Source organism: Microchirus variegatus, assembly GCF_963457635.1.
Source record: "Microchirus variegatus genome assembly, chromosome: 19".
In the NCBI taxonomy this organism is placed as follows: domain Eukaryota; kingdom Metazoa; phylum Chordata; class Actinopteri; order Pleuronectiformes; family Soleidae; genus Microchirus; species Microchirus variegatus.
This window is the reverse complement of record NC_139820.1, coordinates 15901757-15918891: the sequence shown is the minus strand read 5'-3', so window position 1 is coordinate 15918891 and position 17135 is coordinate 15901757. Positions and strand designations below refer to the sequence as shown.

Here is a 17135-nt window from a genome sequence, read left to right as displayed (position 1 = left end):
CAAACGCATCTGTGGTAAAAAAAAAAAAAAAAAAAATGGCTGCCCCCTGTTTCAGTTAATATTTGCGTTGATGTTTGAACTGTTAGCAATCGCTATTAGGCAAAATGATAATATAGTTGGTAAGAAGCGTAAACTACTCCTGATACTGTCCAGACATCCAACAACAACTGTAGCTCACACCCTCACCTCCAGGTGTGTCCGCTTACTAAATAAAGAGGTCAAAGTCTGAGGCAATGTCTGAATGTCTTTATGGCAGCAGCTGCTCTCACATATCTGGGTATATCACTGATCCCATGGCTGGATCACATTGTGACAATGAATCTCCTCCCTTTATTTGTATAATCATGTGAGACTGTGTGCACTTGGTCTGAACTTCGAACCTGACTTTGACACATTTAACATGACTTTTGATTTCAGATTTTTGATTCTCCATCCTGTCTCTCACACCTTCAGCCCAAACCAACAGTGGTGCACAAGCAGATCTGTCTTCTCAGCAGAAAATCGTTCACTCCTGCATTTTCCATTTTAAAAGCGATGTGTCAGGCTCAGGCCTACCTGATTTTTAAAGGGTAACTAAACCCCCTATACTGAGGCTATCTCCACCCAAAGTACAAAACATTAACTGTGGAACTGAGTAAAGGAGTGTGGAGAACAGTACAGGGGGTGTGACCGAGGAGTGAAATAATATATACATATTATAAAAGGGGGCAGCACGGTTGGTGTAGTGGTCATAGTGGAAGGCAAAGCAACCAAGTGCTCAGCACCTCTGGGAACTCCTTCAAGAACTTCCTGTTATTAAAGCAAAGGCTACTCTGAAGATGAAATCCATCTGTTCATCTTCTACCACTGTATCCTTCACATGACAGTTGCTGGGGGCACTATGCCAATCTCAGCTGACATAGGGTGAAAGGCAGGGTCACACCCTGGACAGTTCACCAGTCCATCACAGGGACACACATAGCGACAAACAACCATTCACTCTCACACTCAACTCCATGCAGAAAGGCCCATGTTCTGACCGAGTTGCAAATCCAGGTCTTCTTGCTACAAAGGCAAGAGGTCTAACCACCACACCACCGTATGGCCTGAAATCAAATACAAAACAGATTTTGGTTTGTTGAACACTTTTCTGTTTAAGTAAGTAACAAAATGCACCTCAGTTTATCAGTGAATGACAAAGTTAAGTGGTTCTTAAACAGTAAGTTAGCTCATTTCATCTTCTGACGCCACATCCTCACTTCTCCTCAGTGATTTGTCACTGTTGCATTACAGCATTGCATTGTGTGGGTTTTGTTTCCAGGTTCTTCTCAGTTATGTTTGTGTCAGCATCCAGCAGCATTCTCATTTGAGATTGAGTATCTGCTTACTCAGCTGGGTTCAGAACTAGACAGAGAGAGAAAAGACACAAAAAGCCACAATCTCACAAAAATATGTCATTTATTAGAAAGGCCCAGTGACAGACAATAAGTTGGTGTCAGGAAGGATGATCCGATACAGCTACAGCAGAAAAATGGTGACTTTTTCCAATCACACTACAGTAGATATGATTCCTATACGAGTCCTAACCATCGCAGCAAAGGATGATTGTACAGTGTCTTTACAGGGCTATTATTTGCAGTAATACAGTCATGAATTATCATTGAACCAGAAATAAGACCCAGCAAGAAAATGACAACAGTTGGTCACAGCAGTGAAGAAGACAGAGTTCTACTGTATTAAACAGAAGATCCACAGTAAACCCTACAAAAGCTCATTACCAAAATCCCTGAAGACAAACTAGTGTATACATCTGGCTCTTGGCCATGTGCCCATGCCCACACTTTCAACAAGAAGCCTGGGCTCTGGCTCCTCCTCCCTGTCTTTGTGTGCCCTCTGTCTGCTGTGAGCGCCAAGCTCCCGAGTCATGTTGGTGACGTCCGCTAGTTCTCGCCTCTGGGACAATGAAGTCACCATGTGCTCCAGCTTGGAGCGGATGGTGGAGTAATGGTACCTCCGCTCTTCGGCCAGTTTGTGGATGCAGTCCTTTAAGGAGTTGTCTGCAGCTGCCTGAGCAGGTGAGATGTGCACGGGTGATGTGAAGGAGGGAGAGGAGGCCTGGTCTGCTCCTGTGTCTGTCTTTGTGACGACGTCGGGCTGCTGTGTGAGCTGCAGGTCAGTCTGGGCGTCACTGTCGCTCACTGACCTGCTGGTCTGAGTAGAGGCGTGGCAGATCGCTGCTTCTTCCTCTGGCAGCTGATCTGTAGGGACAGGCCACGCTGCGCCACCAGCCAGGATCTCCTGATGCATGTGATGCTGCTCATTCCAGTCCTCACCTATGGTGGAGGAGTTAGACCCTTGACTGGTTTTAAGACCAGCTAAGGCTTGGGGTTTTTGGTTGGGTGTGCTCGTCAGACACACTGGCTCCACTGGCCTGACTCTGAGCATGTGAGGGGATAAGGTAACTGAGGGTTTGGTGAGGTGCTCATAGGTGCCGCTCTTCTGGACACTGGGAGGCCCTTGAGTATTTATAGGTAGAGACTGAGCATAAAGGATGCGGAACTCCTCATCAAACTTCTCTGTTATCTGGCCAGAAAGTTCAATCAGATTGCTGCTGTTCAGTTTGCCATCAGTCCAGGTGAAGCTGCAGAGGAATTCAACGAAACATGTATGACTAAAAGTGAGAGGCATTTAAACAGGGAGGAAGACTGAATTAGAGCTGGACAATATATCAATATTATATGTTATATATCATCATATGGTCTTGGATCATTATTAGGTGTCTGTGATGACTTAAACCAGGTTTTATAGGCTGTTAATATCTGATAATCGTCTTACTTATTATATTGAATAAATTTGTGAAATGCATTAAGTATTATAAATTCAATGTTATGTATATACTGATTAAAATGGAATTCTATTTCAAAAGTATATAGTGATTTCATTTTCCCATGTCACCCAGCCATAGAGGGATTTATTTTAAAGCTTGGTAAATGTGTGACTTTTATGCATTTCCATGCTGCATAATAGTCAATGTCCACTTGGAGCTCAGGTTAACTGGACACTGGTTACCAGGCTTGAAGGGTTCTTACCTGTAGGAACCTGTAGCTACTCTGTTGCCATCGATCAGCATGAACTTCTCGTGGACTTTCCCCGTAATCCTTGCTCCTGATCTCATGTAATAAGTCGTACCAGTTATGGTTCGCACTCTCATTTGCTGTAAGGATTAAAAAAGAAAGAGAACAAGGGTGAGAGAAAGAAAAGACAAGAGCAGTCAAACAATTTCAAAGGTGTAACATCTGTGTCTGCTGAGGAGCTGCTCTTACATGAGCTTTACTTACTGAAAATCAGAGAAGTATACTTTTAAAAGGTCTAATAACTTCTCTGCACTTGACTAACTGCATGACTCTTCAATTAAAATTCAAGCTCCTGCTGCTCCTGAAATCTAACTAATGGATTCAGGGAAAGTATTGTGTTTGTGACATATGTGACAGGCTGAGGGCTGATCACAAGAAAACCAGTCTGGGTGATTCTGCTAAAGCTCATCTTACTAGCATTTTATCCACACGGAAACAGCATTTTGAGAGCCCAGAACAGCTATTTTTTAGTAGGGAAAGCTCAAAACACCACCCTTGTGTTCGCATGTAAATACACTACAATGGGATAACGATGGTGTCATAGCTCCACCTCTCTTATGTTCATGTGTCGTCTTCCTCTTCTTGTGTTTGGTGTGTTAGCTTTATGATGACTTTTCTTTTCTTAGTGGCCCTGGCTTTCTTTGTTCTGTTTCTGCGATCATATACACTGCAACTTGCCGTACACAATGCACATGCTGTACTCGTGGAGCAGCACTACAGCGCCACATACAGGTCTGCCATATGTACTACAGTATTTCGGGTCATTTAGGTTTTCGTGTGGATGAAGACATTTCCTGAAATGAATCTGATGTTTTGGATTGGGACATACTTCATATTCTCAGACTCTCGTCTCTTTTCTTGTGAGCTGTGCACACATGGGTGAGAAACGTGACATTTTTAAAAAGATGAGTGCAGCTCACATCTCCATCCACTGTGGCCCAGGCTGATATTTGTCCAGCTGGTTACCACGCAATTAACATTATTATTGTTTTACACCACTTTCCTCGGGCAATTACAGGAATTTAAGTTCGATTGTGAGCCCACAAAACATTTCTGCTTGTCACTAAATAAACAGCTGTTTTTTTAATTTATTTAACCTTTATTTAACCAGGAAGGTCCCATTGAGATTAAGAACCTCTTTTCCAAGGGAGTCCTGGACTGGCATTATAACAAGTGCAAATATGTGCTCAAAGCCTATTAACAGAAATGGAAGAATTGAAGGCTCTAGAAAGACATGGTGGGTCAATCACTCGTTCAGCTTCATGTAGAAAAGAGCTACATAAATACAGACCGTTGACTATTTACATATTTTAATTTGATGCCTTCTGTTGTGTACACAGGGCCACACCCAGCTTTGCCGAAACAACCACATACCCGGAGGTCATCCAGGTGAACGCCAACATTTCTGCACATCTTGAGAAAAGCAGGAGCACATAATTGGTCCAACAGGATGTAGACAGGTACTCCACGCTGGGAACAAGCATCCTGGAGATCTTTAAAGATATCCAGATCAGTCAGGGAGTCTGTCACTATGGCAATCACCTGCAGGGAGGAAAAACACAGGTAATAGAAGAGAATTCCTTCTTACATGCTGCAGACGTGCTCTCCCAGATGAAGCACATGATTGTGTTTTCATTATTATTATTACATGCAAGGCCTCATTCAAACAGAGCAGACACACTCCCTGCAATGTGTGTCCTGATGAGCTCTCTATTGACTATGGTCTGTTTCCATGGCAATCAGCATGTAACGCTTGGTCAGCAAACAAATGACTTTTATGCAGGACACGAGTAGGTGCACCGTCAGGCTTGCTGCTATTTTCCTCAGCTTTGTCTTTTTACCGAGGAGGAATGGAATTTCACATGCTGTGGGGAAGATATTTTAGATCGAGTATGTCAGATGTGTTACTATCCACATGCAGGTCTGGAGCTGCCCATCTTATTTGGATAATAGTGTCTGGGTTGTTTTTCAGAAAAACATGCATAGCAGAGTTACATTTCAGCAAAAGGACGGTCCTGTGATCTGAGCGGGATGACGTGCAAACACAGTCAGTGGCTTCTGTGAGTGCAGTCAAAACTGTTCAAGTCAAAGGGCATCTTTTAGCTTTGATCCAGGGAGTAAATTCATAGTTGAAATGTTTCTAATGAAAGGAAGAATCCAAACTTTAACAAAGGGGAATGAAGCAAGTCAAGGCACATCTGGTACACAGGCCTAACACAGGCCTGAGGTGCTGCTGAGCCACACACTCACACACACACACACACACACTCCCTCCTCTTCAAGATGGAATGTTCCATGGACATGTTCAATGGACTGACAGCTCCTGCCAGAAACATCACTGTGAACACAAATGCTTTGTTCTCCATTTGTTTTGTCTCTTTTCTCTTTAATCAAGACGTCAAAAACTCAAACTTCTAATATTCACGTCCATCAAAAGAACTCCACAGGGACACGGGGACAGTCTGGAGGGGATTTTGAGGATGATACACAAATATTTTTTACACACACTAATGTACTAATCATTAAAAAAATAAAACCACATTCTAACCTACCATCAGAGTATTTGAAAATCAACATTAATGTGAATTGTTATATTATTGCAGTATGGTTATTTATATTGCACATAGAACTGCAACTAACGATTATTTTCATAATGAATTCATCTGCCCGTTATTTTCTTGATAAACTGAGTAATGTTTTCGTTAAACGTTTTTGATTCGTGACGTTTTGAAATGTTGATCAGTGTTTGTCAAACCTGGAAATGATGATGTTCTCAAATGTTTTGTCCACAAACCAAAATGATTCAGGAGCAAAGAAATGAAGACAATTCATACATTTAAGAAGCTGAAGCGATCACAAATCTCCTTTTAACCATGAAAAAAACTCTAATAATGAGTAATAATGGAGTCTGATGCCGTGGTTCAGCGCTCTAATTACACAGTAGTAATACAACTTTAAACAATAAAGCATACTTTTAATCACAATTAGGGCTGCAAGGATCCGTCGATGACTGTTTTCACCTTCTTAAGTGGGAGTATTTCCTGGTTTCTTTGCTCCATATAAAGATAGAGAACATCATCCTCATCATCATCTAACACTAAATAAACTAGATAAACATTCTCTGACATTTAGTGGTCTCCATTAAGTACTCCATTAATCAGAAAATAATAAGACAGATTAAATGATTACAAAAACAATAGTTAATTGAGGCCCTAATTAAGATATAAGAATGTAACTTTTTATTTGTTATACTACATATATTATTATTATTATTATTATTTTTAAAAATGGAATCATGGAAAAGAAAGACCGACACACAGATAAAGGGAGTAGTTAAAGGTTAAACGCAGACCTCTCTGGCGCTGTGGATCATCCTCCTCGCCGCCTCCTTGCAGCTGTAAATGTTCTCTCCGTAGCTGGGCTGGAAGTGCGCCACGGCCCGCGTCACTCCCCGGTACGAGCCCGCGGTGAAGGCGGGCCAGCCCATCTCCAGCACCGGCGGCTCCACGTCCGACACCTCGGGGAAATAAGTGACGGAGGAGCAGTCCATGGAGCTGCTGAGAGACTGCTCCATCGGCTGCTCCTCACCGGGGACGGGGACGATGCGCGGGGGCGCGGCGCTGCTCCCGATCCGCTGGATCTCATCGTCCGACAGAAAGTTGGGGATCTTCTCTCTGGACAGGAAGTTCAGAAAACGTTCGACTCCTCCGGACAGCAGCTCCTCCAGCGCCAGCCGGTGTCTCTCGTTATAAACCTCCTTCAGTTCGTCGGTGCCGACGCCTTTTGGTCCAGGTCTCAGCGGCGAATCTTCCCAACACTGCGACAGCGCCATGGTTCTGCTCCTCTGACGCACACAGGTGGCGCAGCAGGTAACGGCTGTGCGCCACGGGAACACACGTTTGTATCCTGTTGTTTTCCCTCCGTCCTGATCCTCCGCGCCTCCGCATTGGCTGCAACACCCACACACGCAGCTGAATGTCGGCTCCGGAGTCGCTGAGTCACGCTGTCACTCTCGCGGAGAACTGCTCTCATTGGTTCGTTTGGAAGAAAACAAACCTCCTGTACGTCTGTTCTGCTCTGTGTGGATCCGGTTACGCACGCGCGTGTGCGTGCGCGCACACACACACACGCACACTGTATGGTCTTCTGACTTCAGAGGATAGTACGTTAATTTAGCTTTAACCATAAGAACTGCTGTCATAACCCTTTAAACCTCACTTCCGCCCACTTCATCTATCTATCTATCTATCTATCTATCTATCTATCTATCTATCTATCTATCTATCTATCTATCTATCTATCTATCTATCTATCTATCTATCTATCTATCTATCTATCTATCTATCTATCTATCTCTATCTATCTATCTATCTATCTATAATAACTAATATCTTCTATACATGTGAGTTGATCAGACATAAAGATCATCTCATGACATTTTTAAAAGAACAAATCACCAGAATAAATGACCATTTCATGTTTGTGTCGTTTGTGCTTCTTCTATGAAATGATGATGTATAACGTAATCAGATCAGGTGAATAAGATGATCACATGAAATGAAAATAAAGATGAACGTATGACAGATTCTCTCTCTTGTATGGAGTCAAGGGCAACGCCTGACCTCTTGACCTTTCTCTGATCTCTAAAACAAACAAACATTTGAGAAGATGGATGTACTTCATTAAAATGTTCAAAAAAAATAATTAAAAGTTGTTAAAGTTTCAGGCACTTTACAACTCTTAGATATAAGAAATATAAAATATGAGATAAAAGTGAAACGTACTGCACATGTAAAAAACAGTCAAATATAAAACCAAGCTATATAAGTAGGTAGAAAATATTGTAAAGAAGAATCCAAATGTGAGGGCACAGACCACAGTCTGTACTGTTTATAATGGGACATGACAGCAGACATGCAGTGTCACCTCCATCACAACACAAGTGTAGTAATATAGAACACAAATTCTATTCATTTGTACATACTTTTAGAGCACTCAACGCTGCTTTACATCTATGTCATTGTCTTTCATACCCATTCACACGATGCCAACACACCCGTCAGGAGCAACGCGCTGTTGAGTGTCTTGCCCAAGGATAAAGGATAAATCGGCTGGAGTCAACCCCACAACCTTAATTGCCACTAATGTGTGTGTGGACTGTGGGTTGCTCTCAGATGCAGGTCCAGCCTAAGGAAGGAGAAAGAAACTTTGGTCAACCCAGGAACACTGCAGGACACAATGACGCCCCTGGACACTGTGGAAGTCTGAAAAATAGAATTTAGAAGAGGTGAAAGGTCAAAAAGCACCAGAGACAATCAGCAGGATTGAAATATAAATGTCATTAAGACTGAGATCAGATAAGAAATCTGATGTTAGTGAGTTGGCAAACATGTCATGAATGAAATAACAAGGTTTACATTTAAAACCCTTGAGAGAATCACATTATTCCATAGGATGACTTTGATTATCTCTGGGAACCAATAGGAGTTCCCAGTGTTGGAACACAGTGAGGGGAGGGGCCCATTCAAATCTAACATGAACAGGGAATCAAATATAAGCAAATAAGAAATAATGACATGAATAAAGACTTGCGTTATACTCCATCACAATAAGCAAACATGGATTCATTGAGACCTGCATACATTATCACAGATTATTATAGTTTTCCCTTTTCTCTCCAAAATGACCTCATTAAGATCAGTCAAACTGCATCTGCATCACTCAACTGTCAATCACACATTTACACACGTACACACATCTACACACTTACACACACGTACACACATCTACACACTTACACACACGTACACACATCTACACACGTACACACATCTACACACTTACACACACATCTACACACGTACACACATCTACACACTTACACACGTACACACATCTACACACTTACACACATCTACACATGCATACACTTACACACTTGCACACATGTACACACATCTACACACTTACACACATCTACACACTTACACACGTACACACATCTACACACTTACACACATCTACACACTTACACACGTACACACATCTACACACTTACACACGTACACACATCTACACACTTACACACATGCACACACGTACACATATTTACAAACACTTACACACATGCACACGTACACATTTTTACACACACTTACACACATGCACACGTACACATACTTACACACACTTACACACATGTACACACACACACTCACACACATGCACACGTACACGTATTTACACACACTTACACACATGCACACACGTACACATATTTACACACACTTACACACATGCACACACGTACACATATATACAAACACTTACGCACATGCACACGTACACATATTTACACATACTTACACACATGTACACACATGTATACACACACACTCACTCACATGCACACGTACACACTTTTACACACATGTACATGTACACTCTCCGTGTATTGTATATTTGTATAACTATGTATTAGCACTGTAACAACAAACCCAAAATTAGTACTGGGTTGCACCCCGCTGCTCCTCTCCTCTCTCGCTCTTACGCGCGCGCGCGCGCACGGACACACACACACACACACACACACACACACACACACACACACACACACACACACACACACACACACCTCATCCCCGCCCCTCTTCAAAATTTGAGATGAAAGGGCTTTTGGATTTTGGATGACGCTCAGAATCACGTGTTCATAGGAAACACTCGCTATCATTTTTTGGAGCAGGCTCGTCCACGGTGGTTTAGTGTGGTGCATCAGTGAAGCTAATGTCATGTCATGTAATGTAATGTAATGTAATGTACCTTACCGTGGACAGTGACGGGTTCACGCCAGTCCACTGGGTTCACTTGAGGAGAGCTCCCACCCCCTGCTCGCCTCCTCTTCTTCTCAAAGCGCAACGATCGGAGCTAATCCAGTATTATTCATTTATATATTAATGTCGGATTCCATTTTTCCTCGCGCCTGCTGAGGTAAGAACACATCGACTCTTCCAAAAACGCGTGATTACTGCGAGCCGCGAGCTCACAAGTAGTTCGCTGTAATAACGCGTCGCTATTGAATATTGCATTTTTGCTGTGGTGCTGTAGTCAAGGCAGTTTATATGAAGTCGCCAATGTATAAAATGGCGACAGTAGGTGGAGGAGGGGGTGGGGGGATTTTGGGGAATATTCATAAGGTTATATAGATCGAGTGGCAGATCGTGTTTGGTGAGTGGGCTCTGCCCCACGGCGGTGTGAATGGAGTGAGACGGGGTTAACTCGTCAGTTTGGAACAGTTGGAGACGGATCCTCGTCTGCCCGCGCGCCCTCTCGCGCTATACAATGTGGCGTATGTGCTTATTTTATTGCACAACGCGCTCGCGGTATTGCTGTTGTGTTGCGTGTGTGTGTGTGTGTGTGTGCGTGTGCGCGCTCATAGTTGTGTAAGACTTGCGAGCACAGAGACACGGACGGAGCAGCTTTGACTGCCATAGATGTTCAAACACAACTATACATTTACATGATCTCTCTCTTTCTGTCTTTCTGTCTCTCTTCCTGTTGCCAGAGCGGAAAGGTCGGCCTATGCCTATGTGTGTGCGTGCGCGTATAGTACTTTTTCTTTCATTTCCTCCTCTTCCTCCTACCAACATGTGCTGCTGCTTCCCTACACGCGCACACGCGCACAGTACAGTAAAAAGAAGCTGCTGGTTTCTAACGTGTCTCTGTGTCTCTGTGCTGTGGATCACATCTGTGGCTCCAGTGTCCACAACACAAGAGACACATGTGTGTGAGTGTTGGTCACAGAGTGCAGGTGTGTGGTGTGAGGTGTGTGCAGCACAGCTCAGACTCCTTCTCTGCACTCATTAATTTTCAGCCGTGTGTGCTGACCGCTTAAGACAAAGGTAAATGAGCTCTCGCTGTGCAGCTCAACTTGGCCCTGTGAGTTGAGAGTGTGTGTGGAGGTTTTCACTCCAGCAGGACTCTTACACCGGGTGAATGTCAATTCCCTTTGTGGATCCCTGGGAACAGTCTTCCATCTCCCTTCTCGGAACTGCTTTAATGAGGCCAGGCATATTGCCTTTCATTCCTCACTCCCTGCAATTAGGCACAGCTCACGGTTTTGGTTATGGCCACAGCAGAGTGTTTGTATACACAAGCACAATGTAGTGGGCAAAGAGTGCCCACTCTCTGTGCAGAAGTGTGTCTGTGCACATGCCACTCATCATAAAGTGGGAATGCTGTGTTTCAGGGTTGAGATTTTCTCTTAATATTTCCCTCCTACAGCTCAAAATGAAAGCCTTGCCAGAGGAAAGTGAAGAAGGTCATATGGTCATGATTTGCAGATTTAGCTGACGTAGAGTGTATAACATTCCTTGAGTTCAGAGAAGAAAATCAACTATCTTATGGTAACCAGATCTATTTTACAGCCGTTTTGGTACAAACAAGCACTCATGATAGCAGCATTCCTCATGATCCGCAGAGAAAATGCTCTGAAACGCAATGCCAACGGCGGTCTTTACAGGTTCACTTTCATTTGAGTCTTTCACCCGTTTTGGAATTGCTTTTGTCGTCGGACCAATGGCGTACAGAGAAGCCTGACTAAAGCAGCATGTTTGCACAGTTCCAACCAAAGACACAAAGTCTGTGCATTGACGGGGGGAGACAAACCTTAAGGCGAGTGGGGAAAGAACAGGAAAGAGCCCCTGCCACTTTCTCTGTTTGGTCAGCAGGAGCTGGAGGCTGTGGTGTCAGCCATGTTAGGTTGGACACTACATGTGCCATACGCCGCCATCTTTCTTCCTTTTTCGTATTATGTTGCTAAATGAATGCCTGTAGTCTTGGCTACAGAACTAAAGAATGTATTCATCAAAAGTAATGTAAAAGGATGTATGAGTCACAGTCCTTCTCTCGGTTTAGTTGTCTGTCATTCATCTGCTTCACAGATAGAAGGCTTTGAGAACAATGTAAGATTTCAACAGTGAGCGCTCACTCTAACACAAAACAGAACCACGCAGTAAACATACTCCAGCTAGCAGAGAGCAGTAGCTACCGATGCACCGCGTCAGTGTCCAGGCCGCAGCGCTGCTGACTGTGTGTAGCTGCTGTCACACAGGAGCAGGGGTCTGAGCGTCACTGATGCAGAGTTACCTGAATGGACTTATCACAAGTGTGTGTCAGGGCATGTGGATCAAGTTTGTTCTGATGCTGTCCGGGCTTTGCAGTGTGTGTGCGCAGTGTGTGTGTGTGTGTGTGTGTGTCTTGAGCTTGGTGGGTGTGGGCGAGTGTGTGTGTGTGTGTGTGTGGTGGGCAAGGGGAAGAAGGGGTTGCCATGGCAATGTTAACACATGAGTGGCACCACCGACCAGTCTCCCAGTGGACAAGGCTTCAGTGGTGGAGGTAAGGTGGGGGGGGGGGCTGACAACACCTGCGCCTCCAACATTCACACACTGATACACTCTCTCTCACACACACACACACACACACACACACACACACACACACACACACACAAGTAAACACAAGCCTCCGCGGTCTGTATGTGGCTCGGTGCTGTATTAGCACCTTGCTAATGACCCTGATGACGCTCAATTGTTTTTCAGCACACGTTACACTGGCCCTGAGACACACACACACACACACACACACGCACACGCACACGCACACGCACACGCACACACACACACGCACACACACACGTCCTGTCAAAGGTAACATCACATGAGTCCAGACACAGGAGGCATCAGTGAAGAGAACAATCACAATCAGACAGTCAGTCGTCTAAAGTCTCGCTCGCTGGATCACGTTTCTTTTAGAAATGAGGGACCATTGTCCCCAATCTCTTCTCTGTGAAAGACAGTAATTGCTTTCTGGCTTATATTTGCTGGTCCAGCTGATCCACTCACATGACGTTAATCTATTTAATGGACATTTGGCAGAAAATGTTTTTGCTAAACAGATTTTTTTTGTGTGTGTCTGGAGTTTCCCCTCTCAAGCCTTGTTTTGGGCAGATTTGTGCAGCAGACTGACAGCAGCCGTGGATCACTGAGCAAAACAAATATTGCTCTAAGTGAAAGAATTCATGCCATTTTTGTAGCTGATCTGCGACTGTCACATCAAGCGACTGCTCGTCAGTAATTCAGCTCAAAGAAAGATTTTCAGAACAGTGCAGGTGCTAAATGTTGCAGAGGTGAGGAGTGTGTGTGTGTGTGTGTGTGTGCGAGGTGTCAGCAGGGAGGAATATTGAAACAGCACAGCCTGTCATCATCATTAGTCATCCTCTCACTTCATTCCCAGATGTCTGAGTTCTGTCTTCCTTTGTCCTTCCTCCTCCAGCCTTCACATTCTCAGTCACGTGACACACGGCAGAAACAAAAAAAAACACCAATCTCTGTTTGTCAACCATAGGTGACAGAAGAATCGTCTGAATCACTGGATTGTTTTCAATTAGACGTGAGTGTGGAGCGGCTGCTGTGTGCAGCCTCACCTTGTGTGGCGGTGCTGTAGCAGCTCACTGTAGGTCCTGGTGTAATATTGTAATTACTGCAGCAGTTTATGAGGCCATGAAAGACGACACAGCCGTTTCCAGTTGTTCTGTTCGCCATTCAAAAGTAAAGAGAACACTATTAAGTAGATATTAATGAGATGGAAATATACTTGTTATGGAAATGATAACATGAGGGTGCACTTCCTGTACATCCTGAGGCTCGGATTAGATCTCAGCGGAATGTATAAACCCCATCAGAATTTAAGCCCAGTCTAATCCCATTTGTTTTGAAACGCTTGTTTTTGAGACGTTGAATGGCTCTAATGTGGTTTTACTCTCTGCTAAGCATTGGTGTGTGTGTGTGTGTGTGTGTGTGATCACAAAGCACTTCCACTTTCCCTCACTTCAGATGTGACTCCCCTGGTCCGCTGAGTTGAAAAGAGTTTCCTCCCGCCCTGTGCCAGCGCGAGGACATACGACACATCAGGGACAGTGAACATCTGAGTGTTGTCTAACTCTGCTGAAACACAAGGCCTGGCTTTTCAGAGGGAACATTGAATGGCTCTCTGTCTGGAAGCCCTTGTCTTGTGTCTGATCACACATCTTGTTGGCCAGATAAAGCAGCCCATTCTTTTGATAGGTGACCTGATTCTTTATGTAACCTTTCCCAACTTTTGGCTTGTCTTGGGTTTTCTCATGCAGGAAGCGGAGTGTGTTTTTTCGGGGAGGGGAGCTTTTGTACTCTGTATGGTCGCAGACTGGCGTCCCTCGAGTGCTGCACAGCCATGACCACATTACCTTCTCCATCACTTCATTCTCTGAATCGTCCCAGCATACGCTCAGCTATTTGTGGAACAAACAAAATTAACCACTTCGCTGCAGCTAAACTGAGCCTACACTGTTTTTATTACGTTGTGAAACACGGTGGCATGTGCATGGACGCTGACGTCTAAATCCCTGGCTCAGTGGAACAAACTCAATGAACGCTGTGTCCTTAGCAGGGGTTAATTGAGTGCCGTCAGAGGATATCATGACCTCTCTGGCGGCAAATCATACAGCACATGCACACATGTCTGGATGAAGTCAACCAGGATTACTGCATTAAAGGCTGGTGACCTAGTTTTTTTTTTGTTCTTTCCTTTTTGTTTTTGTTGTGAGTTTTTTGTCAGAAAGCAGCAGACCTGTATAGAAATGAAGAAGAGGTAGTTACAAGGAGGGTGTCACAGTCCTGGGGGATCAGTGTGTGCTGTTTGGGCAGTCATTAAAGGCTTTTAATTCTGGAACAGGTTCATCTTTTATTTACCATCCAGCAGGCTGTGGCGAACGTAGTGTCAGTATGAACACAACCTGCTTTACATGATCGTGAGGCCTGGACAGGAATACTGTGGTACAGTATATGTTTGCATGAGAAAAATGATGACGGGGTGAGACTGGTTCCCAGCAGCACATCACACAACTGTGTGTGTGTGTGTGTGTGTGTGTCACACCTTCTGTCACACCTAATTATGTCAGGGCTGATTATGGTGAAGATTTGGTTTTAGGGTTAGAGTCATAATTAGGTTTAGGTTAAGTTTAGGTTAAGGCATTTAGACGTGATGATGTGTGTGTGTTTGTGTGTGCATCTCATGAGTTCACACAGGGGGCAGAAGGTTCTGTCCATTTGAAGGTATTTGTTTTACATGTTTTGTACGTTAATACAACTATTAAAGGCAGCTGTATCACTGACGACTGAACCCTTTGTCTTTCCTCGCATACTTTACTAAATATTTGCAGCTTTGTGAGGGAAGAGAGGAATCTGTTTTTTGTATATGGAAAAGGAGACATGTGCAGACTGCAAATACAATTCATATCCACCCTTAAGACTGGAGTGTTGTTGGAAAGGAAAGCATTTGGATGTGGTTTGCTAATGGATTTAAGCTCGCAGTGTGTCTGTGTGTTGTGATTATCTGTACACACGTGACGTCAGGCTGCTTGTTGAACAAATGCAGGATGAGACGATACAAGTCAGCACGTCTAAGTGGCTTCAGATGTGTTCGGAGTCAGACTTTCAAGTCCTAAACATTACATACAGATGCACAGTATGTTTCTCTGTACTCCATCATCTTCCTCCTGGAGGCTCATGGGTTCCATGCCTGGCTGATGTGTCGTCTACATTGTGATGGCTGTGCCGGCAGCGTGTGAATGCGATGACAGATGTGTGGAGAGAACGTGCTGCATATACAGTACATGAATGTGTGACTGGCAAACACTGTACCGAAAAGCACTTTGACTAACATTTAGTAATTATCTTACCAAATGAAATAAGTTATTCTTATTTCTTACTGATAAAAAGTATACAACTTTTTTTTAAATGCACCTTTGCTCCTGTTAAAACAAAAATAATATTAACTCTCACTTAACTGGGTACTTCTTTTTACAGACAAACTCCAAACTATGTTTGCTGTTGATATGTGAAGCAGATGGTAAGGTTATCAAGCACTGTCAATTTGGAGAGGTGAAGTGCATCCCACTCAAAATCCCACAAGTATAGTAATGAATGGTATTTATTTATTTCCTGATAACTGCTTCCTGTGTGGAGGCAAAGTCACATTTGGAAAAAAAAAACACCCTGATTCACTGATTCATACCCAGCACATCACATTTACTGTACATGAACCATGTACCATTAATCGCTTATAAAATGAGTTGATGTTTAATTAATCATTGCTTTGTAAATCCTAGTACATAACAAGAACACTGGTGGTGTGTGTGCGTGCGCGCGTGTGTGTGCGCGCATGTGTCTGTTACTATTGAAAATAAACTTGTAGAGAGAAAGAGAAACTCGGCACAAACACTTTCATCATGGTATCAGTGAAAAATCTGAAGATATTAATAACAATCTTTTTGATGCATCTTTTTGAAAACTCAAGTGAAGACTAAGCGAGATCCATCTCCTCTTTTCTCTGAAACAAATGTCATGCAAGCTTGTATTTGGATCATGAATATATATTGTATGGCTTTTAAAAAAGAAAAGCCTCGGACTTGTACTTTACTGCTGTAATTGCTGACAGAAACCACCTACACTAATCACAGTGTATTTCCACCTACACCTTTTACTCTGTGAGGCTCTTACTGGAATATGTCAAATATGAATATTTCAAAGTTTAGAAATGTGTAAAAATATGTACCCTGTTGTATGATGTGGAGGATTAAATATGAATCGTTTAAGTGTCAGGCTGGGCGGGCCATATATCCATATGATAGCAGGAGCTATGATTTTCTGTTTTCCATCTTCTAACACATATTTGTATGTAAAGACTAAGTCAAATATGGGCTGAAAGAGTCACTTGTCTCTTTTTCTGTACTCTACCCCCCACAGATTCCCTGGGAGCTGTTCATTTTGTCCATGTGACAGGAATCCTAAAGTGGCAGAAGGCATGAAGCAACACTGTGATATCATAGTGGCTGGTCCATGACACTAAACTCCATTCAACCCTCTCCACTATCCACCCTCCCTCTGCTCTCATCACACTGGATAACCAATCACTCACTCTGCCATCTAC

General features: G+C 43.5%; 1 protein-coding gene across 1 annotated transcript; it reads right to left on the bottom strand.

Moving 5' to 3' along the window:
- Positions 1-1565: 1565 nt before the first annotated feature.
- On the bottom strand, positions 1566-6945 carry fam83d (family with sequence similarity 83 member D; the record flags this gene model as incomplete). Its single annotated transcript, XM_083906368.1, has 4 exons — positions 1566-2620; positions 3069-3193; positions 4488-4655; positions 6466-6945. 4 exons carry the CDS (start codon positions 6943-6945, stop codon positions 1777-1779), a joined length of 1617 nt encoding a protein of 538 aa, XP_083762494.1. The 3' UTR covers positions 1566-1776.
- Between the last annotated feature and the right edge of the window lie 10190 nt (positions 6946-17135).